Source organism: Pongo abelii, chromosome 1, assembly GCF_028885655.2.
Source record: "Pongo abelii isolate AG06213 chromosome 1, NHGRI_mPonAbe1-v2.0_pri, whole genome shotgun sequence".
Lineage (NCBI taxonomy): Eukaryota > Metazoa > Chordata > Mammalia > Primates > Hominidae > Pongo > Pongo abelii.
In genome coordinates, this window is record NC_071985.2 from 169605616 (window position 1) to 169629065 (window position 23450).

At 35.2% G+C, this 23450-nt stretch overlaps 2 protein-coding genes across 9 annotated transcripts in view; one reads left to right on the forward strand and one right to left on the reverse strand.

Annotated features, from left to right (window-relative positions):
• Positions 1 to 9362, reverse strand: part of EFCAB7 (EF-hand calcium binding domain 7) — a 55602-nt gene extending 46240 nt beyond the window's left edge. Inside the window, exons 1-3 of one of the 3 annotated variants that reach the window (XM_024249463.3) lie at positions 9070 to 9362; positions 6839 to 7026; positions 567 to 778 (exon numbers count right to left, since the gene is read on the reverse strand). In XM_024249463.3, coding sequence (XP_024105231.2) covers positions 567 to 778; positions 6839 to 7026; positions 9070 to 9107 — 438 coding nt within the window. In that variant the 5' untranslated portion in view covers positions 9108 to 9362. Of the gene's footprint in view, positions 1 to 566; positions 779 to 6838; positions 7027 to 9004 lie in introns of all 3 variants that reach the window. The other 2 variants (XM_054554488.2, XM_054554481.2) reach the window with 2 other exon arrangements.
• Positions 9239 to 23450, forward strand: part of ITGB3BP (integrin subunit beta 3 binding protein) — an 81986-nt gene continuing 67774 nt past the window's right edge. For 5 of the 6 annotated variants that reach the window (XM_003775677.5, XM_003775674.4, XM_024249464.3 and 2 more), the window contains exon 1: positions 9239 to 9510. In XM_003775677.5, the coding sequence (XP_003775725.4) occupies positions 9239 to 9510 (272 nt within the window). The remainder of the gene's footprint in view (positions 9511 to 23450) is intronic. The other variant, XM_063712037.1, reaches the window with a different exon arrangement.

Consider the following 23450-nt stretch of genomic DNA (forward strand, 5'->3'; position numbering starts at 1 on the left):
CACATTTTAATCTTTTCCACAAGTAAGTTTGAATGTATTGCTTCATTATAAATCATGAGTATTATATATAAAGAATGAATGAGGCGGCTATGTAAATTTCACAATTTTATTAAATTTTGTGAAAGTGTGCTGAATTTCAGTTTACTAAATAGTAACTAACAATTGAATAGTATAGAGTCAGTTATAACTGCTGTTGAGTTTAGGGGAATGATATTTTCTAACATTGTACCAAAAAACAGAATGGATTCCTAATCCCATTTATACTTGGTTTTCCTTTTACTTATCACATATGGAACTATCACTGATTTTCAAAGAGTTCTGGACAGGAACGAATTAAATAGGAGCACAAGGGGATGGTAACATAAGCTCAATTTTATACTTTATCTTTTATTTACAAAGAACATTTCATCCAGAAGGATTCCTAAGTAATTTATAAATAACATGTAAGTAATTCATTTAACCTCTCAATGAAATAGTTATTTTTAATGTGAACTTTGGTAGTCAAAGCTAGATTCCAAGCTGTTTTAGAAAATATGCACATTACAAAACAGTTTTACAGATCTTACCTTTGTTAGAAATTTATAAAGGTCAGTGTGTAAAATACAGCCATCATCATTTACATCTAATTGCTTAAATGATTTTAGTAGTTCTGCTTTTGAAGTAGGTTTTTCCTTCCTTAAAATTATACAAAAATCATCAAAATTCAGTTTGGCAGTTTGAGGAGTCCAGTACTTATTAATGGTCTTTTGGGATGGATTTCTTCCTGCATGCTGAAGAGCTGCCCAACAAAACAAGTATTATTTGTGATTGTAACACCTGCAATTTGTACTTAAGCGCATTTTTTTCTTCAAATCATTATGTATTATGATATTTAAAAAACACTAAACATATACCAGTACATTACTTTGGTGTTGATTTATCTAGTGATACCAAGATAGGCCTGACTTTGAAAAACAAAAATATTTATGCCACCACCTATAGATTCTTTAATTATTAATGTCAAAATTAAATAGATTTTCCTTATTCTGACAGTTTGGTTCTCAACCTACATGGTTTAAATAACTAACAATATCTGATTACTTAAGAGCTTCTAAAAGCTCTTCTAAAAGCTTCTAAAGGAAATACAAGATTAAAAACAACCATCCACTTAATTGTTTGGGGGACAAAAGGATAACACAAAAAGTATAAATTAGTACTTTTTCTGGCTAAATACTTTAATCACTATTTAGCCATAAAGAAGGAGGAAATCCTGTCATCTGCAACAACATGGATGAACCTGGAGGACAACATGTTAAGTGAAATAAGCTAGACGCTGAACACAAATACAGCATATCTCACTTGTGTGGAATCTTAAAAAAAAAGTTAATATCCTAGAAGTAGAGAATAGATCAGTGGTTACCAGAGACTGGGAAGGGGAACTTAAGTACTACCTAAGTACTCTGGGGGTAGGGGAGGATGAGGAGAGGTTGGTCAATGGGTACAAAGTTACAATCAGATAGTGGAAAATAGGTTCTGCTATTCTATTGCACAGTATGGTGACTATAGTTAGCATTAAGGTACTGTATATTACAAAATAGCCAGAAGAGAGGCTTCTGAATGGTCTCACCACAAAGAAAAGATAAATGCATGCAGCGACAGATATACTAACTACCTTGATTTGATCGTTATGCAACATATAAATGTATTGAAATGTCAAATTGTACCCCATAAATACATACAATGTGTGAATTTTAAAAACAAATATCTTAGTGAAATGAGAATATCATTCATTTAAGAATATCAATGTCAATAAGGCATATCTAAAATGTTCATCTTTGCTAGGTACTAAGCTTTCAAAAACATTAATCATGTCCCAAATGTCAAATATATGCACATAAATTATCCCTTTGCAGTTATTGTCCTGCTAAAAATCAAGAATGTCAATATACTGTGAGAGAAGATTATTATAGAGATGCTATGGTCAAACTACTCTTCAGTTTTAACCATATCCTTCTATCTATGAAGAGCAAAGAAGTACATGTGAGAAAAGCTTTGTATATTTATGTATGTCATATCACACTAAAATAAAATGGTTAAAGCAACTGCAGATATTTTGAACAGTTGAATAAAAGTAACTTGGTAATTTGCAAATAAATCTCTGCATACTGAAATATAACATTTTCTAAAATAAACCAATGATAAATTTCCTAAGCACCACAGAAGGAATTAACATAATTTTAAAAGATACAATTGTCCTGAATTGTACTGCCAAATTCTATTACAAAATCTTATAGTGGATAGTTCCAACTATCTTTATAGAAATTCACAAGATCTGTGCATCACCAATCAGCATCAAAAAATGATAATCTGGATATTGTACAATTTAATGTAATAAGGACCAGTAAGTATAAAACAATTTCACTAAAGAAATATCCTCATGGAAATAGAAACCAGATCAGGGTAATAAATACAGATATAAATGAGTCAATTATATTGAACATTATTGTGCACAAGTATAGTATAGGGTGATTTTTGTTCATCAATACAAACTTTTTAGTTCCAAACAAATTTTATATTCTAGACTGGCGTGGTGGCTCACACCTGTAATTTGGGTTTACAATTATACTCTGGGTGGCCGAGGTGGGCAGGTCACCTGAGGTCAGGAGTTCGAGACCAGCCTGGCCAACATGGTGAAACCCTGTCTCTACTAAAAATACAAAAATTAGCCGGGCCTGGTGGCACGTGCCTGTAATCCCAGCTACTCAGGAGGCTGAGGCAAGAGAATCGCTTGAACCTGGGAGGCGGAGACCGCAGTGAGCCGAGATTGAGCCACTGTGCTCCAGCCTGGGTGACAGAGCAAGACTGCATCTCAAAAAAAGAAATTTTATTTTTATTATTATTATTATTTTTTGAGATGGAGTTTTGCTCTTGTTGCCCAGGCTGGAGTGCAATGGTGCAATCTCGGCTCACTGCAACCTCCGCCTCCAGGGTTCAAGCGATTCTCCTGCCTCAGCCTCCCAAGTAGCTGGGATTACAAGCATGCACCACCATGCCCAGCTAATTTTGTATTTTTAGTAGAGACGTGGTTTCTCCATGTTGGTCAGGCTGGTCTCAAACTCCCGACCTCAGGTGATCCGCACGTCTCGGCCTCCCAAAGTGCTGGGATTATAGGCATGAGCCACTGCGCCCGGCAAGAAATTTTATAATCTAAATAGGAAGTCTACATCTGAGTGTAAAATTGCTATCTATGACCATAACTTATGGGTTACAACATATCAAAAATCCATAAATAAAATTCTCTTCTCCTCTAGATTATGCCAGTGACTTTCAGAGCTAACAGAAGTTGTAGTTGTGGTAACCGCCATCTTCCATATACCTATAAAGGCTTTGTGGAAATTCGTTGCATTGGAGATAATATAGATGTTTTTATTCCCACAGTTTTATTTTGGATGTTGACAAAAGCCCTGATTACCATGCTGCCCTAGCAACAACAGGTAAGTAAGTATTTTGCCTAGTGTGTAAATGAACTATTCCTTAATTCAGCTGTTCACAGAATCAAAGAAATGGCATATGTGTTTTAGGATTCCAACCCCAGCCAGCTCCTACCCTTTAAAAGCTGGGAATACAAGTAGATGTAAATGAAGTTGTAATTTTTTTTGGCCTCTAAATTATTTTTATTTTAAAAAGGCTTAGTGTGCAAAGATGTTTATCATACTGCTACACTACTGCTACTAATAATAAACGAAACAATGTTCAAAGAATCAAGGAGTGGTTAACTGAATCATGGTACATATACAGAATGCATCTACACAACTACTAAATTGTTTTTATGACAATGAATATTATATAAAATTTCCTGCAAAATTTCTTCCTTATTGTTAAGCCTAAAGTGCCTTTTTTCTAAGGTTCTTTTTTTTAATCTTTAATTTTTGGAGGTACATAGTAGGTGTATAATATGAGATTTTTTTGATACAGGTATGCAATAATTACATCAGGGTAAATAGGGTATCCGTTGCCTCAAGCATTTATCCTTTGTTTCAAACAATCCAATTATACTCTAATTATTTTAAAATGTACACTTAAATTATTTTTTTTACTACTGTTACCCTGTTGTGCTAGCTAATACTAGGTCTTATTCTTTCTATTTTTCTATTTTCTCCCCCAACCCCCACTACCCTTCTCAGCCTCTGGTAACCATCATTTTACTCTCTATCTCCATGAGTTCAATTGTTTCAATTTTTAGCTCCCACAGATAAGAAAGAATGTGTGATGTCTGCCTTTCTGTGCCAGGCTTATTTCACATGATGACCTCCAGTTCTAGCCATGCTGTTGCGAATGACAGGATCTCATTCTTTCTTATGGCTATGGTACTCCACTGTGTATAGGTACCACTTTTTAAATTTGTATCCATTCATCTATTGATTAACTCTTACGTTGCTTCCAAATTTGGGCTATGTGAATAGTGCTGCAGTAAACATGGGAGTACAGATATCTCTTCAATATGCTGATTTCCTTTTGGGTATATACCAAGTAGTAGGATGCTAGATCCTATGGTAGCTGTATTTTTAGTTTTTTGAGAAGCCTCCAAACTGTTCTCCACAGTGGTTGTACTAATATACATTCCTACCAACAGTGTAAAAGGGTTCCCATTTCTCCACATCCTTGCCAGCATTTGAAGTCCACATGAAAGAAAATTATATTTCTGTTCAGTTTTGAGAAAAAAGGTGTGTAACTTTTTCTCACAAGTGGTAGCTTAGCATATGCTTGCTGCTATCTTTAGTAACAAAGAAAATACTGTTTTAAAAAATGTACTGGTAATTAGAAAAGAACAACTTTCTCTGAATAAAATTAATTATGCCAAAACATGTACTCAGTAAGCAGATGTCCCCATAGCTAAGAAATTGGTACAATCTATTTCCTACTAACTTTAATCTCTAGGTTTAGAATTAGCTGGATCTAATTATTAAGTTTGATGATAGTAAAAATATCACGTAGCTGTAGACGTTTAAATTTTGACACCATGATATGGATCTTTTGCCAGGGTTTACTTTAAAGTTCTGACATGCATCTATAACGCCTGTATTATTTATAAATTGACAAAAAAGAAACTTAAAGCTATAGTAATGCTACTGCTGTCTCTGACCTTAAAATGGAAATGCACATGTTATATGTATAAGTGGCAGAAGGATATAGATGAAAGGTATAGCAATAAGAAGCAGCTCTGGTTCATGTTACTCCTTTTTAAAAAATAGTTTATCTAAAATCAATTATTACAACGTTAACAGAGTATTCCACCCTAAAACCAAAAGTGTATATAACACTGAAGAGACAAACACTGCATTGTTATCCTCCCAGATAATTTCGTAAGATTGATAGCATCTTAGTAATACATACACATTGATTCACAAACTAAATGCCATAGTAGTGGAAGGCATGTTAAACTTTTAAATAAGCAGATTCCTTCTCTTAGTATATTTTCAAAACAGTAACAAAAAAAAAAACTCAGATATTTTAGAAATAATGGCAAATTAGAAGTAATTTTAATTTATTGGCCAGGCGTGGTGGCTCACACCTATAATGCCAGCACTTTGGGAGGCCAAGGCAGGCAGATCACCTGAGGTCAGGAGCTTGACATCAGCCTGGCCAACATGGCAAAACCCTGTCTCTACTAAAAATACAAAAATTAGCCAGGCATGGTGGCGTGCACCTGTAATCCCAGCTACCCAGGAGGCTGAGGCAGGAGAATCACTGGAACCCAGGAGACAGAGGCTGCAGTGAGTCGAGATCGTGCCACTGCACTCCAGCCTGGAAGACAGAGCAAGACTCCGTCTCAAAAAAAAAAAAAAAAATTTATTGGATGTCTGCCTAAACATTTAATGTATATGAATTAAACACAAATACTTAAAATTCAAAATAGAGCATTTTAGTAATTTTAAAATTATGTAAATCAAAATTGAACATGACTTTAAAAGTCAGTCATGTACATTTGCATTTAAACTACTTTACAAATAATGTATTTTATTTAGACATCAAATAAATTTTAATCTTGTCAATTCTTGTATTCCTCAAAATACATTTCCTCAAATAGATCTTATTGGATACAAACTCAAGACACTGCTGCAAAAATATGTCAGGGTTTTGGTTTAAGAAAATTCATTATAAAATTGGCAAAATAACTCAGTTTCTCTACCCATAGAGTTATTAGCCTTGATGAAACTGACATGAGTAGTCAGTGTTACCTAGTACTGTTGTTTACTACTCTGTCATGACTAAAGACCTCCAAATCATTTGATACTCCTGGAAAGGACCAAATTTGGTGGTTCTGGGAACCTTTGTAATGAGAGGAATTTTTAAATGTGATAAAGGACAGAAGCAATAAAAGACAAAACAAAAAATAAAAATAAGAAATAAAAAAACCCAAACTCAATTCTCTTTTAAAAGTTCACTTATCTCTCAGTACTTCACTTTTTCAGACATTCCACCCATTTTTACATATCCTTTACACTTTCCTCAGTATGGATCAAATTCAGACTAGTGACTTAAGAGGCCAAAAGTGGTTTAATTTTATTATGATAAATCTTAAAGCACCAAAATGAGAATTAAAAATATCTTAAGCAAGTAGTAATTGATAGAAGCTTTCAATTACCCATCTAGTTTGTATAAACATTGAAAGTTTTATTTTGTAGTTCCTAGAATATGTAACTATATAATATGACATAATAGCTTACTGTAGTTCCATTGCTCAAGCTTCACTAAGAAACTGGGATGATTCAACAAGGTAATTCTAATTTTAGTCTTTTGGAACTATTTATTAACTTTCAACAAAAAGGTGAAAGATTTAAAAATTTAAAAAATTTACCTAAGTAAAGTTGATCTTTAGAAATAATGTTTTCCAAGCTGCTTTTGAAGACAGTTAAGTAGGCAGCTCTACAATTCATATAAAATATTTCCTCTTCAGTTAGTGGAAATTTCTTTGTTCGAGGACTCTCTGAAGGTGTTGATTTCTGACTGGAGAAAGTTGCATCGCTTCGTGGACTGATCGCCATTCTATTGGAAAATAATTTAAAAATTTGTTTGTCAATGTGAATCACTAAAATGCAAATGTCACCATGTCTTTCAAATACAGGGAGGAGAATCACGATTTTATACTTAGAAGAAAATTTATAACATATATGAAAAGATCAAGATATTAAAAGTTTTATATGTGGAAGAAAAAGATGAATATTATAGTTGTATATGGACGTACTATATATTAAACAAGAATAAGCCCTTGGCAGTTAATTTCTAATTTTAGATATATACATATGTGTATATATATAATTGCTCAAATATGTGATAATAGCCAAAAGAACAAAGATATATACAAAAGAAGAATCACTGAACAAAGGAAAAGCACACATCTATTCTCTCAAAATACGAAAGTCAGATGACAGTCTTCATCAGGTTTTTAAGAGGAGCAAATCAGTTAATAGATGTGAAGCATATACAACACTGCTTGACACGTAGTAAGTGCTAAATAAACTGCAGATAATGAGAAACTCCAGAATAATGAGAATCTGGATATGAGTGGTAGTTGACACCCATCTTCCACAGCAGGATCAACAAGATCATTTCATTAACATCTCAATAATGCAGCCCCACATTTCAAATAGCTATATTTTAAAAGTCTCATTTATAGCATTATCACAGTTTTACTGTGTTCCTTTATTAATAACAATATTTGGGGTTTATATAGCACCTCTGTACATAAGAGCTTAAAGAACTGTCATACAGCTTGTCTTATCCCTATTACAGTGGTCAGGTATTTTTTTGTCCGTTTTACAGGTGAGGAAATTGAGGGGTAGCGATGTCACCCAGCTAGCAGTAAGTGGCAAAAAGCCGTAAATTTCACCAACAGTTTCTTCTTTGTTAATGTGGATATAGGTTTACTGAACAATGGTTACCAGTATTAGATTCTACTGGTGGTCTAACAGCTTCCAATATTCTAATACAGTAGTATTAGATTCTACTAGTGGTCTAACAGCTTCCAATATTACTCTACCCAGCTTTGACTTCTAAAAATAGATCTCCAACCTAATAAATTGAATATTTCAAGTTCAATAATAAGATGACACAGGTAGGGTCCCCTTCAGGACTCATTGGATTCCTACTCAGGAGGCCTAAATCACTTGCACCTTTTTGAATTACATAGATCATTTACACTTGGGAAAGAAAGATAATAATTGCTTATCATGGATGAAGTACCCTATTTATAATACACAGGCCGCCTGCCTGACACTTTCATATTACACCAGATTTAGAAGGACCCCACAGCGATGTGGTGTCACAGTCTGGTTACTGCAAATTGGTATTACTATAATTAAGCATCAGAGTTCTAAACACATACGTGTGCATGCATCTTCTCACAAATGTGAAAGAAAACTGTTTCAAGAAGGAAGGGAGAATGAATTTCACTCTGCAATAAGCAATTTTAAAATGTAAGTATATTTTAGGATCGTCCTCAAATATTCTTTCCAAACGAGGCAACTCCCTCACATGGAAATCCCAAGGCAGAAATTTTATTCTTTTCCTTTCTGTGACGAGAAACCAAATTAAAGCTTAAATAAACACATAATTGCACCCCCCGCAGGCTTGGAAACCTCCCTTATTTAAAACTCCGGCCCGAGACTGAGACAGGGGCCTAGAGAGTACATTGCAGCAAACGGCTCCATAAATAACCAGCCACACAATAGCAAGAAAAATAAACTGTTAACAAGGGCCTAAGGCTTCTACAGAGCCAAGTGAAAACAGAAAGCCATCCAGTCACCGTCCCCACACAGTGAAATACCGTCACAGGTAATCTCGGGCACCATCTCTCTATTTTTGTATTCCTCTGGAAATAAAACCGCATTTACATGTACATTTTAGGTACATACATCGACCAAATGTTTATGACAGAGAAGTAGACAAAGCAGGGAAAGGAGAAGCAGCTGCACAGAGAGGGACAGAGGAAGCGAAGAGACAGAGACAGCGAGCTGTTTGCTACCTAATTCTAGCTCACAAACAAGGAAGCGCAGCCAATTCTCTTCAGCGATTCAGCGTTCCTCTCACCGCAGATGGACAGATCTCGGCCGTTCTCTAATCACCATGGCAACTGCACCTCACCGCCACCGGAAATAAGATGCAGAGCCCTTCCCCAAACGATCCGGCTAGAAATCTAGGAAGCGCTGATCCAGAGCGCACAGAGACAGCTGTGTTGATCCTCTATCGCGGGGGTGGTATGGCCAGAGTAGTGAGAGAAGGTGCTCTGTTACACCCAGCAGGAAATAGGTGCTGTCCTGGGCCTAGACTACCCGCCCGCTCCTTTGCTCGCGCACACCCGGATCCTTCGCCGCGGGGAGGATGTTTCCGCCCGGCCCTGGTGGGCGTGACGCAACGTCCAGCGCGCGCTTTTCATGCCTTGGCGTTTCCTTTGGCGGATTTTCTGTTTTCAGAAGTTGCTGGGTTCGTTTTATTCAGCGGCAGTGGTGCTTTACCGAATCTCAGAATGCCGTAGGTATCTCCTCCCCAGGTATTGCTGTTTTGGGGGCCCTCTGCAAGAAGAGAAGATATTATGTGGCCCAATAGCCTTTCTCGTTTTCCTATTTTTTCGGAGTATGAACTTGTCTCCTCTGTCCACAGACAGTTCCCTTCGCTTGGTACCCTCAACTCTACGCCTCCTCCAGCATTACTCATACGATAGTCCTCCTTCGCTTTCTGTTTCTACGATGCTTTTGACAGATTTCGTAAGCTGTGGGCTGTATTTAGGTGATGTCTAACTTGAAATGACATAATTAAGGTTAACACACAGGATGGGACAAAGTAGATAAAAACACGCCTTCGTAGTTTGTCAGTCCCTTGCCTTCATTAGTGTGGCGCATTCATGTAAACCCGTGGGAGAACTCATGGACTAAGTGGGTCTAGATACCTGGATTCCAGTTGACTCTCACTGTTGGGCAAGTCACTTATCGACCCTGAGCTTCGGTTTTTTTACTTACACAAATAAGTTTGTACTGCGTGATCTCTAAATTCCCATCTATGACCAATAATCTGATTATTGAGAATGACCATAGTGGGAATAGGCATTGTGCTAGATAATATTCATCTGTTTTTCGTATCCTTCATCCATCCTATATTGAGATGCATAAAATAGTTGCTACCCTATAGAAACTTTAAAAAGTCATTAAAGGTTGGGGGAGTGGGGTGGATATCAAACACCTGTAATTTCTCTTTGGCCGTCGTTGTCCTCAGGGTGATTTAGGTACCCCCTCTAGTGTAACCTGTTCCTTAGTTTATTTCAGGTTTAAGTAAAATGCAAAGTAACACAGCTGGGGAAATATTTGTATCAAATAGGAATTGACATGAAAGGGGAAAGCTGTACAGGAATGATAACCTATATTTATTGAATCTTGAATTACAATGTGGGTGCTGTGTTAATCAATTTATCTACGTTTTTTCATTGAATCCTAAAATACTTTAGGGGATGGGGGCTGCTATTATCTTTACAGGTATAGAAACTCATCACCTAATATGGTGTTCAACACAGCTACCAATAAATGCACGTTTTACTGATGCCCTTAAAAGTTATGGATTATTGAGGAGGTTTTCCTTTCCCCAGAATTAAGCAAAGAGACTTGTCTTCCTACTTTGCATTAGAAAAATCATCCAGTTCTCAAATAAACAAAGCTGCAAAGATAATGTCACACACACACACACACACACAAAATCCCTAAGAATACAGTGAAAACAAACGTGTATTTGCCAAACAAGTGGTGATACCTCCTGAACTGTGTGTATCTGTGTATAGGAGTGGGGAACCAAAAAACTATGAAAAGTGGAACTTTTTTTTTCTTTTTTTGAGGGAGAGTCTGGCTCTGTTGCCCAGGCTGGAGTGCAGTGCTGTGATCACAGCTCACTGCAGTCTCTACCTCCTGGGCTCCCACAGGCCACCATGCCTAATTTTTTTATTTTGTAAAGACAGTGTCTCCCTGTGTTGCCCAGCCTGGTCTTGAAGTCCTGGGCTTAAGTGATCCTTCCACCTCAGCCTCGCAATGTGCTGGGACTATAGGAGTTAGCCACTGTGTCAGGCCTAAAAGTGGACCTTTTTGACAACTGTCTTCCTAACATATGCACAGTAGATGTTATATTAGGCTGTTAGATAAATATATTCTGGTAATATACAACCTTAAAGTTGAGGTTAACATCTCACATATATAGCTAATATATATGTGAAACTAGCAATTACTTTGCTAATTTTCTAAGTTTTAGCAAAGTGATTTAAGACTAAATCAACAGTTAAGTAATGCATAAAACATAATGGCATGTTAGTAGAGAATCTCCATCATTGTTAGTAAATTAAGTTTTTGTTTTTTTTTAATGTGGTTACTGGTGAGGTCATAAATGAGTGGTGCAAATAGTTATCTTGGCAAGTTACATATGAAAGTGGATTCATTTTTAAGTGATGTTGAAATGGTGACTATTTGGTATGTATTTGGAAGACTAAATGTGTAATATAACTTATGGGAGGGTGTGATCTATCTTTTCTCTAATTTCTTAGAACCTTGAGCGGAAAAAACTTCAATACAACAACGAGTAGTTGTGAAAATATATATGGTCCAAATGAATCTAAAATAAATAAGAAACAGCAAATATTCAGTGACAATAGAGTGGATGGATGAATCTTAATGAGTGAAAGAACCAATTTGTATGAGACTACATTTGTTATCGTTATAAAACTTAAGAACACGCAAAAATAAGCAACTTATGGTTATATATGTATATGATAACATTATTGTTAAAAGGCAGAGAAATGATAAATACAGAGAAATGATAAATACAGTTTAATAGATGCCTTTTGGGGGAAGCAAATAGATGCATGTATACCCAGTCATACTGGTAATGATCTAGTTCTTAAATTATGTGGTGAGTTTATGGGTGCTTATTTTCTAATGTTTTATAACTTGCACAGCTTACATTTATTCATTAGTATCCATTATTCATTAGTATTACATTTATTCATTTAGTAGGTACTATTTAAAATGTTTTTTAAAAGGATTTAGAGATTACCTATCTTAAGTCCTCCCTAAGTGTAGCTTTCTGTGCCTTCTCTTTGATCCTTTGGAGGAAACAGATGAATTAGATAAATGCTGCTGTTGGTTTCATTAGGCTAATCATCTTCCCTTCCAATCTTGCTCCTCTTTCTGTGTACATTCTAAAATTAGTGGCACAGTCATTTCTCTATCTAGGTTGAAACCTTCACTTTTTAAATATTTGAAGTGGAAAAATCATGGACTTTGGAGTAAGACAAACCAGAATTTGAATCTTGAGTCTGTTAACCAGCTGTGTGCTCCTTAGATTGTTACTCAGTGTCCTCATTGATAAAATAGTTGCTCAATAAGTATTTATTAATTGAATGATAAAGTTGCTACTTTGGAAAGATTTCATTCTATGTAGACAGATACATGTCTTTTTAGTAGCTCTTGCTGTAAGTAATCAAATCCCATTCTAGACCTTTTTTCTTCTACCTTTTCTTTATAAAGCTTCCTTTAAAAAGTACCATTTGCTTAGTCTTTCTAATTAGTGTACATCATCATGCTAATTCAGGCAAGGATACTCTCTACCAGAGTTAACTTTATTCTGTTCCAAGCTATGACTGAACTAAAGCTAAAAAGTTCGAATAGCATTAGTGTTGTAGAAAAACTATTCATAACAGTAACAGTGGGGGCCATTCTGCTGCTGTATTTATAGTGTGAGAGTTTTCTGAGAGAACTTTAAAATGTGCTATATTTTCCAAGATAAGGGAAAATGAATATAAACATATTCTGGATCTTTATTGTGCCTATATGCTGTAATCATTTTGATGCTACTTCCAGGTACAATGATTTTTATTTTGTGAGTTGATTATGAAGAAATAGGTGGGTGGAATGATGTGTCAGGCCAAGTAAAAGTTAACCATTAAATAAACATCCTTTGAATTATAGTGGATATTCAAAGTTATATAATTTCTTTTATAAATAAAGTGTCCTGCATTTTCAAAGAAGATTGGTGAAATTATTAGTACTTGATATAAGAAAAATATGAAATTTAAATGCAATTCTTTCCTGCTTGTAAAAGTCAGTAAAGTCTAATAGAGGAAGGTATAATAGAGCCTTTTTGGCTGAGCATGGTGGCTCTCACCTGTTTATTTAACTTAGAATTTTTTGACTTCATAAAGTGTGAAAGCAATATGCATTCAGTAGAAACTACTTCAAGTACCCATACAACCATTCTTTTCTTTACTTTCAGCACAATATTCAATAAATTACATGAGATATTCAACACTTTATTTTAAAAGAGATTTTGGGTTAGATGATTTACCCAACTATAAGTTAATTTAAGAGTTCTCAACATGTTTAAGCTATGATGTTCAGTAGGTTAAATGTGTGAAATGCATTTTCAACTAACATTTTCAATTTACAGTGGGTTTGTTGTAACATAATCCTGTTGTAAGTCAAGGAGCATCTATATATTTTTTGCTTGCAACTTCTTAAAAAGGTGAGAATGTTTAAAGCAAAAATTAAACACTTATGGGGTTATATGTAGACATAATATGTATGATACCAGTGGCACAAAGCACAGAGGGAGTTGACTATAATGTTGCAAGATTCTTCTCTTTTACGTGAAGTAGTACTGTATTATTATAACTCTAGATAGACTGTGGTATGTTAAAAAGGCATATTGTAATCCCCAGAGTAACCTCTGAAAATACAAAGAGGCATACCTAAAAAACTAATAGAGGAATTGAAATGATATATTTAAAAATACTGTTAATTCAAAAGAAGGCAGGTAAAAAAGAACAAAGGAACAAAAACAGGTGGGACAAATAGAAAACAACTATCTAAATGGTAGACCCAACCAGATAATTACATCAAGTTTAAGTGTAGTAAAGACATCAGTGAAAAAGGTAGAGAATATTATAAGGCTAGATTTTTTTTTAAAAGCAAGTCCTAACTCTTTACTGTCTATAAGCAACAAACTTGAAAGTTAAAAAAAAAAAAAAAAAAGAAAGGGAAAGGTAGATATAACAGTCTAACAGGAGAGAAAACAAATTATCAATATCCAGAATGAAAGGGTAAATTGTACTTAGATGAAAGAGAACACAAACTATCAATATCCAAAATGAAAGAGCAGAATATCACTAAAGATGCTATAGATATTGAAAGAGGTAATATCATTAAAGCCTTTATTCCAGTAAACTTGACAACTTATACAAAATTGACAAATTCCTTGAAAAATACAACTTAGCATGATGGCATAAGATGATATAGAAAATCTGCATAATTAAGGAAATAGAATTTGTTACTAAGAATCTTCCCACAAAGACCCAGACGATTTCATTGGTTAATTGTACAGAGAACATTCCCATTCATGAGAAAATAAAACCCTCAGCAAACTAGGAATAGGAGGCAACTTCTCATTTCTTTGAAAAACCTATAGATAATATATTTAGTATTGAAAACTTTTTCTAAGATTAGGAAAAAGGCAAGAACGTGCCCTCTCACCACCTCTATTTAACAAAGCACACACAGAAAAACACCCACAATGTTAAAAAGGAAAAAGTGGGGCCAGGCCCAGTGGCTCATGCCTGTAATCCCATCACTTTGGGAGGCTGAGACAGGCAGATTGCTTGAGCCCAGTAGTTCAAGACTAGCCTGGGCAATATGGCAAAAGACTGTCTCTACAAAAAAATATGAAAATTAACAAGGTGTGATGTTACATGCCTTTAGTCCCAGCTACTTGGGAGGCTGAGGCAGGAGGATCACTTGAGCCGAGGAAGTCAAGGCTGCAGTGAGCTGTGATTGTGTCAGTTGCACTCCAGCCTGGATGACCCTGTCTGAAGACAAACAAAAACAACAACAACAAAAAAGGAAAAAGTAAAATTAATGATTCAACAATGACATCATGTATGAAGAAAATCCTAAAAAGTCTATAAAACAATTTTCAGAACAATTTAGCAAGGATGTAGGATGCAAAATCAATGTGCAAAGATCAATATATTTCTATATTTCAGCAATAAACACCTGGAAATTGAAGTTTAAGATTTTTCATTTATAATTACACGAAAACACATATAATAATTTAGCATAAGACATGCAAGACGGCTACAGTGAAAATTACATAATGTTCCTTAGAGAAATTAAAGATGAAGATAAATGAGAGTATTTTTAAATGATAAATGTGGTATTATTAAAATGTTAGTTCTCACCAATGTTTAGATTTAATGCAATCCCTGTCATAATCCTAACAAACATTTGTTTTTAAGTTTTGCTCTTTTTTTATTTCTACTTTTTAAAATGGATCTTTTTTAAAAAAAGTTAAGTGGATGAAAACTTGTATAATAGTATTTGGTATTATCTTTATCTTTTCTGTTTTATATTTCATTTTTCATGTAATCTAATTTTCCTTCTTTGTACTTTCTTTTTTTGAGTATGATCGTTTATACCTAATTTATTTGTTTTTATTTTTTATAGACTCAGGGTGTATATGTGCAGATTTGTTACAAGGATATATTGCATAATGGTGAGGTTTGAGCTCATAGGTGCCCATCACCCAAATAGTGAACATTGTACCCGAAAGATAATTTTTCAACCCTCACCTTCCTCCCACACTTCCTCCTTTTGAAGTCTCAGTGTCTATTATTTCCCTCTGTATGTTCATGTGTACCCATTGTTTAGCTCCCACTAATAGATGAGAACATGTGGTATTTGCTTTTCTTTTTTTTTTTTTTTTTTTTTTTTTTCATGAAACAAGGTCTTACTCTGTCACGCAGGCTGGACTGCAGTGGCATGAACATGGCTTACTGCAACCTTCACCTCCTGGGCTCAAGTGATCCTCCTGCCTCAACCTTCCAAGTAGCTGGGACTACAGGTGCACACCACCACACTTGCCTAATTTTTAATTTTTTTGTAGAGACAAAGTCTCATTGTGTTGCCCATGTTGATCTCAAACAATCCTCATGCCTTAGCCTCCCAAAATGCTGAGATCACAGGTGTGAGCACTGCTGCACCCAGTTAATTTTCTTTGCTTTCCTTTCCTCTTTTTTCTCTTGTTTTCTTTCTTTTCTTTCCTTTTCCTTTTCCCCACCCCTCCCTTCCCTGCCCCCCCACCCCCCGGCCCCGCTTCCCTTCCCCTCCCCTCTCCTCTTTTTTTTTTTTTTTTTGAGACGTGGTCTTGCTCTGTCACCCAGGCTGGAGTGCAGTGGCGCAGTCTGCTCACCACAACCTCCGCCTCCCAGGCTCACTCTGGACTAAAGCAATCTGCTCAGCTCAGCCTCCCAAAGTGTTGGGATTACAGGTGTGAGCCACCATGCCTGGCCTAATTTTCTGCTTCTGAGTTATTCCAGTTAAGAGAATGATTTCCAACTCTCTTCATGTTGCTGCAGAACAACACGGTATCATTCTATTTTATGGCTGCATAGTGTTCCGTGGTGTATATATACCACATTTCTTTATCCAGTCATCCATTGATGGACACAGGATGATTCCATGACTTTGCCGTTGTGAATAGTGCTGCAACAAATGTACAAGTACATTTGTCTTTTTGATATAATGATTTATTTTCCTTTGATAGATACCCAGTAGTGTGGTGGTTGCTGGGTAGTTTTTTTTTTTTTTCTTTTAGACGGAGTCTCGCTCTGTTGTCCAGACTGGAGTGCAGTGGTGCGATCTTGGCTCACTGCAACCTCCGCCTCCCGAGTTCAAGTGATTCTCCTGTCTCAGCCTCCTGAGTAGCTGGGACTACAAGCATGCGCCACCATGCCTGACTAATTTTTGTATTTTTAGTAGAGATGGGGTTTCACCATATTTATCAGGCTGGTCTTGAACTCCTAACCTCGTAATCTGCCCACCTCGGCCTCCCAAAGTCCTGGGATTGCAGGCGTGAACCACCGTGCCTGGCGTTGAATGGTAGTTCTATTTTTAGTTCTTCAAGCAAACATTTTATAGAAATTGAAAACTGATTTCAAAATTTGTATGGAAAGGCAAGTGACTTGCAGTAGCCAAAACAATTTTGAAAAAAAAGCATGAAGTTGGAGTATGTACACTAACTAGACATGGCATAAAGTGTTGGTAATGAAATCAGTGTGGTTTGGGCATATAGAGAAATAGATAAATAGAATAGAATCGAAAGTCTAGAAATAGACCCACAAAGGTACCAAAGCAGTTCAGTGGGGATAACAGAAGATTTTCTTCCCAAGTGGTGCTGGCATACCCAGTGGGGAAAAAAACAAAACACCTTGACCTTCACCTTATACTACATACAAAAATTAATTTGAGATACATTTTAGTCCTAAATGTAAAAAGGAAAGTTTCTGGAGGGAAATATTTGAGAATATTTTTACAGTCTGAAGTAGGTGAAATTTCAGGCAAGACGCAGAAAGCAATAATTATAAAAGAAAAAAATGATAAATTACACTTCATCTAACTTTTAAACTTTTGCTCAAGAGATACCATTAAAAAAAGTAAATTTTCTGTTTTTCTTTTTTTTTTTTTTTTTTGAGACAGAGTCTCGCTCTGTCACCAGGCTGGAGTGCAGTGGCACGATCTTGGCTTACTGCAACCTGCGTCTCCTGGGTTCAAGCGATTCCCCTGTCTCAGCCTCCTGAGTAGCTGGGACTACAGCTACGGGCTTTTACCATGTTGACCAGGATGGTCTCAATCTCTTGACCTTGTGGTCCGCCCACCTTGGCCTCCCAAAGCGATGGGATTACAGGTGTGAGCCACCATGCCCAGCCAAAAAAAGTAAATTTTCAAACAACTGACTGGGAGAAAGTATTTAACAGACATATATCAGACAAAGGATTTATATTTAGGATAAGAAAGAACTCTTACTCATCAACAGTAGAAAGACAAAAATATTAAAATAATGGCCCAAAGATTTGAACCAATAGTTAATAAAAGAAGATACACAAATGAACCGTAACATGTTGCTAGACATTTTGGCAGTTTCTTATGAAATTAAATAAATATATACCTACCCAATGATCTAGCACCTCTACTTCTAGGTATTTATTTATCCAAGAAAACTGAAGAAAACTGAATGCAATATAGCTAAGGAAAACAAAACAAAACAAAAAAACTTGTGAAAGGTGTTCTTAGAAGCTTTACTCATAATGGCTAAAAACTAAAACCAAGTGTCCATCAACAGGAAAACAAATAAATGGTTTATTAAGATAGAATATTAATTAAAAATAAATGATCTACTGATGTGCAACAACCTGGGTGAATCTCACAGTTATGCTGAGCAGAGAAAATAGACACAAGTACATACTGTATAGTTCTATTTATATGAAATTCTAGAATAGGCAAAAGTGATCTAAGTTGGAAAAAATTAGAAAAGTAGTTGTGTATGGTATACATTATGGAATTGGAGGGAGCCTGAGGTACCCTCCTCATATGATTCAAATATTCCATATCTTGGTACGGATGTGAGTTTCAGGGATATAGTACATGTTTGTTAAAACTCGCATCTATACACTTAATATTGTGCTGCTTGCTATATGTAAATTTTACATTAAAAATATTAGGCAAATACTGAACTTGAGTAAGAGATTTGCTTTCCATAGTAGTATGTGTTAGCACTTCTGAAACTAGTTTTTATGTGTTCTAGGCTTGGTCAAATGAGTAAGTGTATTGTGGATGATGGGAGCCAGTTTCTCACCTTTGGATGGAGGAATTTCAAATTTCTTGACTTGGCATTGGAAATGTCAATATGAAATCATAGTTTTTAAAAATACACATATTAAAGATAGAGGTAGATAAAAATGTTTTTGTGTGTGTGATGTGCGTTCCAGCTCTGTCCTCTGAGAGAGACTATAAGCGATGACATAAGTAACGGTGAACACATTTAGTACCCAGATTTTGGTGTCTAAATACCATTGTCCACTAAAAAGAGCTAGGTCTCATTGGAGAAAAAGCTGATTCCAAAGCTGGTGCAGAGAAAACTTTTTGTGTATGCTGGAAAGGTAGGAAGTGCTCAAAGCGTTATGGGTACATAGGTTAAACAGGAGCCGGGGTGAAGGGGAAGAACGGTCCCATTGCCAAATTTGGGACAGTTAAACATCAAAATAAATAATGATAGGAATGACTTAAAATCCATTGGCTAACATAAAAATCTGTGACACTGTAGTGATATAAATGAATAAAGGAAGGAGAACTGAAAGTCTTTTCTTGGAATGTAATGCTAACTAATAAATATAAAAGGAATGATCATTAGTGGCTCTTTATAAGATTTCTTATTTACTACATTGGAGAAAACTGGAAGATAATATCTTAATGGTCAAAATTTATATCACTGATATTACAATACATCAAGATCAAGTGCCTCAAGTTATGCTGTCACAAGGATGCAACATCACTTCTGTGATATTTATGCCAAATATGCGTAACCTAATCATGGGGAAATATCAGATAGGCCCAAATTGAGGGATAGTCTACAAAAATAAAAATAAAAATGGCCTGCAGTCTTGAAAAATGTCCAGATCAAGGAAAACAAAAGGTTGAGAAACTGTTCTAGAGGGAGACAGCCAAATGCAATGAGTGATCCAGGACTGGATCCTAGACTTGGGTGGAAATTTGCTATAAAGGACATTATTAGGACAAGTGATAAAATTTGACTACAGACTGCTTATTATAATAATGTATTGATGATAATTTTTTTATTTTGATAATTATGTTAATGTAATTGTTCTTAGCAAAACATGGAGATATTTATGAGTAAGGGTATACTATGTCTCCAAGTTCTCAATGGTTTAGAAAAATAAGCATATATAATAAACATATATATGTGTATAGACAGAATGATAAAGCACATGAGACAAAATGTAAGCAAGTGGTAAATCTGGGTAAATGATAACAAGAATTTTTATTCTTGGAGCTTTTTAAAGTTTATAATTGTAGAAAAATTAAAAGTTACTCCAAAACGTATTGAATTGTTTTAAAAAAATAATGGATGGTTTACACAGTAGATTAGGCACAGCTGAGTAAGGAATTAGAGAATCGAAAGATAAATCTGAAGAAATTGCCCAAAAGGCAGCTTAGAGAACAATGAAATGAAAGAGGAGTTTAGGGATGTGAAAGAAGAAGAAAGTCTAAAATTATTTCTTAATAGAGTCTCAGAAAGGTAGAATGAAGGAGAGGGAATAGTTGAAGAAATATGGCTTAGTTTTTGTTTCAGAACTGGTAAGACAAATCAACATAAAGGACTACCTTAGAGATGAAACTGTGTTCAGATGATATTGTTTGGGAACTTTTTTTTTTTTTTAACAGGGTTTTGCTCTGTAGCCCAGGCTGGGAGTACAATGGCGTGATTGTGGCTCACTGCAGCCTTGACCTCCTGGACTCAAGTGGTCCCACCTCATCCTCCCGAGTCATGGGACCACAGGCATGCACCACCACACCTGTCTAATTTTTTTTGTATTTTTTTGTGGAGTTGGGATCTCCCTATGTTAGCCAGGCTGGTCTCGAACTCCTGGTCTCAAGGGATCCACCCACCTCAGCCTCCCAAAGTGTTGGGATTACAGGCGAAACTCACTGCGCCAGGCTCTGTATTTAAACTTAAATATGGTTGATGGGAATATCTTTAAAAAAAAAAAAAAGTCTTACCTAGGAATTTTAAACCAAAATTATTTTAGTCCACAAAATTGGAGCATCAGAAAATTGAAGAAACTAAATATATTCTTGAATTTGAGATTGGTGTTTCAAACTAAAAAACAAATGCAATTAATTAAACAAATCGTTAGTTTATATAACACTTGTATGCCAATCACTGTATCAGGCTTTGGGGATTCAAATATTAATAGATACTGTGCTATCTAGGAGTTTTAACTTTAGTGGAAGATATAGTTCAAGCATTTTTAGAACTTGTAACCTACCAGTTAGCAGACACAGTGCTGATAATATAAATATTTTAGTCTGGGGAAGAAAAACGAACATAAATAGTTTCAACATAAGTTTAGTAAGAGGGTCATGCACAAGTGCTGTTGAGTAGAGTTGAAGCTTCCCTAGTGCAAACAAGACAGTGTCAGTAGAAACTTCTTAGAGATGATTCTGTTGGAGTCTTAAAGGTATGGTAGATTTCAGTGTTAGTTTTTTGTTACTATGTTTATGTTGTGAAATAAAATTCATACAGAAAAAAGTCTATTACCCATCTGCCATTTTTAATTCTGATACACCTGAGTGCTTTCAATAGAGACTCTTTCAAAGGACATACTTATGTCCTTCCTTTATATGTATGTATGTGGCAGTACTTAATAACAGTATGGTCAATATGAAAGCAACTAAATGAATGATTAATAACAGTATTAGTGGCTAATACTGTTATTAATTTGAACACAAAAAACATAGGCTTGAATGAAAAGGAGAATGCAGAAAGGATAATAGATTCTTCTCCCATCTTTGCTCATTCCCATACATAGAATGGAAAATAAATTATTTCACATATCTCAGTTTACATTTAAGGAGTCACATGGGATGTGAATTTGGCCATTGCCTTTCATCAAAGAATTTCTAAGAATCTCACAAGCATACTTAGTAATCCTCTAAACACTCCTGTGAAGTTGTAGCTGGCAATATTATCATCTCTATTATAGTGTGGAGTAAATGGAAGCACTGAAATACTCAGTGATATTTTTATCTTCCACTTAGAAATTTCTTACTACTTTACAGGCCTGTGTTATTATCAACTTTATGAAGCTTAGTGAGATTATGTGATTTGCCCAACCTTAGGGAAGAATTTGGCATAGCATGAAGGCTCCCTGAGTCTTAACTACTTTACTAAGTTTATTCTTTACACCCCATTCTTCCCCTCAGTCCTGTTATTCAAAATTGTATTCGAACTAATGTTTTAAAAGTTCTATAAGAGAACCTCAAATCATAAAATTTTGTGATTTTCTGAGGTGTCATTCCTGGTTTTTTATTAGGAATCAAATGATAGGGTTTTTTTTCCTAGAATAATTTCTTTAATATTGTAACTGATGTTAGTCAATAACATTGTATAATAAAACTCATCTACTTGTTCTGTTCTGATGAACCAGAGAATCCTATTCAGGATACTACCATGTGTTAAGCTAAATAGAAAAGAGGAGGTCAGTCTTAGAGAATAATATAATTATACAAACATAGTTACTCTCTCTATAAAATTGCATGTCAAATGCTTTCTATCTTTTTAAAATTCTCAACAGCAGTAATTCTGGTAGCAACCAGAATTTTGATTGCAGTGAATCTAAACCTAGTATACCTAGAAATATAATATAACTTGTAAATTACGGGCATAGGTGGAAATTTGGGTAAGTTGGAAGTTAGAAGTCACCCACAGAGATGTTACCTGTAAAAGGGAGGTAATTAGGACACAATAGGTAGATATCCTTTAAAAAAATTATCTATTTTTAAATTGTGCTAAATTATACATAACAAAATTTACTATTTTAATCATTTTTTAGGTGTCCAATTCAGTGACATTAAGAATGTTTACCTTGTTGTGCAACCATCACCACCATTCATTTCTAGAATTTTTTTTCATCTTGTAAAACTGAAACTCTGTACCCATTAAAGAGTAATTTCCCATTCCGCACTCCCTCTAGCCCCTGGCAACCACCATTCTATTTTTTGTCTCCATGAACTTGACTACTCTCCTATGAGTGGAATCATACAATATTTGTCCTTTTGTGACTGGCTTATTTTACTTAGCATAATGTCTTCAAGGTTCATCCATGTTGTAGCACATGTCAAATTTCATTTCTTTTTTTTAAAGCTGAATAAGATTTTGTTTTATGTATATATCACATTTTGTTTATCGGTTCATCTGTCAGTGGATATTTGGATTGCTTTTCTACCTTTTGGCTATTGTGAGCAATGCTGCTGTGAACATTGGTGTACAAATATCTGTTTGTGTCCCAGCTTTCAATTATTTTTGGAAGTGGAATCATGGAATCATATGGTAATTCTATTTTTAATTCTTTGAGGAACTGCCATACTGTTTTCCATAGCTGCTAAACCGTTTTACATTCCCACCAGCAGTGCACAGGGATTCTAGTTTCACCAACACTTATTTTCTGTTTTCTTTTTTTTTTTTTTTTTAATAGTAGCCATCCTAATAGGTTGTGAAGTAATATTTCATTGTGGTTCTGATTTGCATTTCCCTAATGATTAGAGATGTTGAGCATTTTTTCATGTGCTTATTGGTCATTAGTATATCGCTTTGGAGAAATGTATATTCAAGTCCTTTGTCCAATTTTGTGTGCCCACTTTTTTAAACCAAGATAGTAGCCACAGGAGCTGCTTATAACTTTACAGAACTACCAGATAGATATCACTTTTGTTAGCTAATACTGGTAACAAAAGAGTAAATATTTTAGGAAAATATCCCATATATTTAATCAAATTTTACCTATTCTTCCTTCATATGTTTCATCCGTCTCT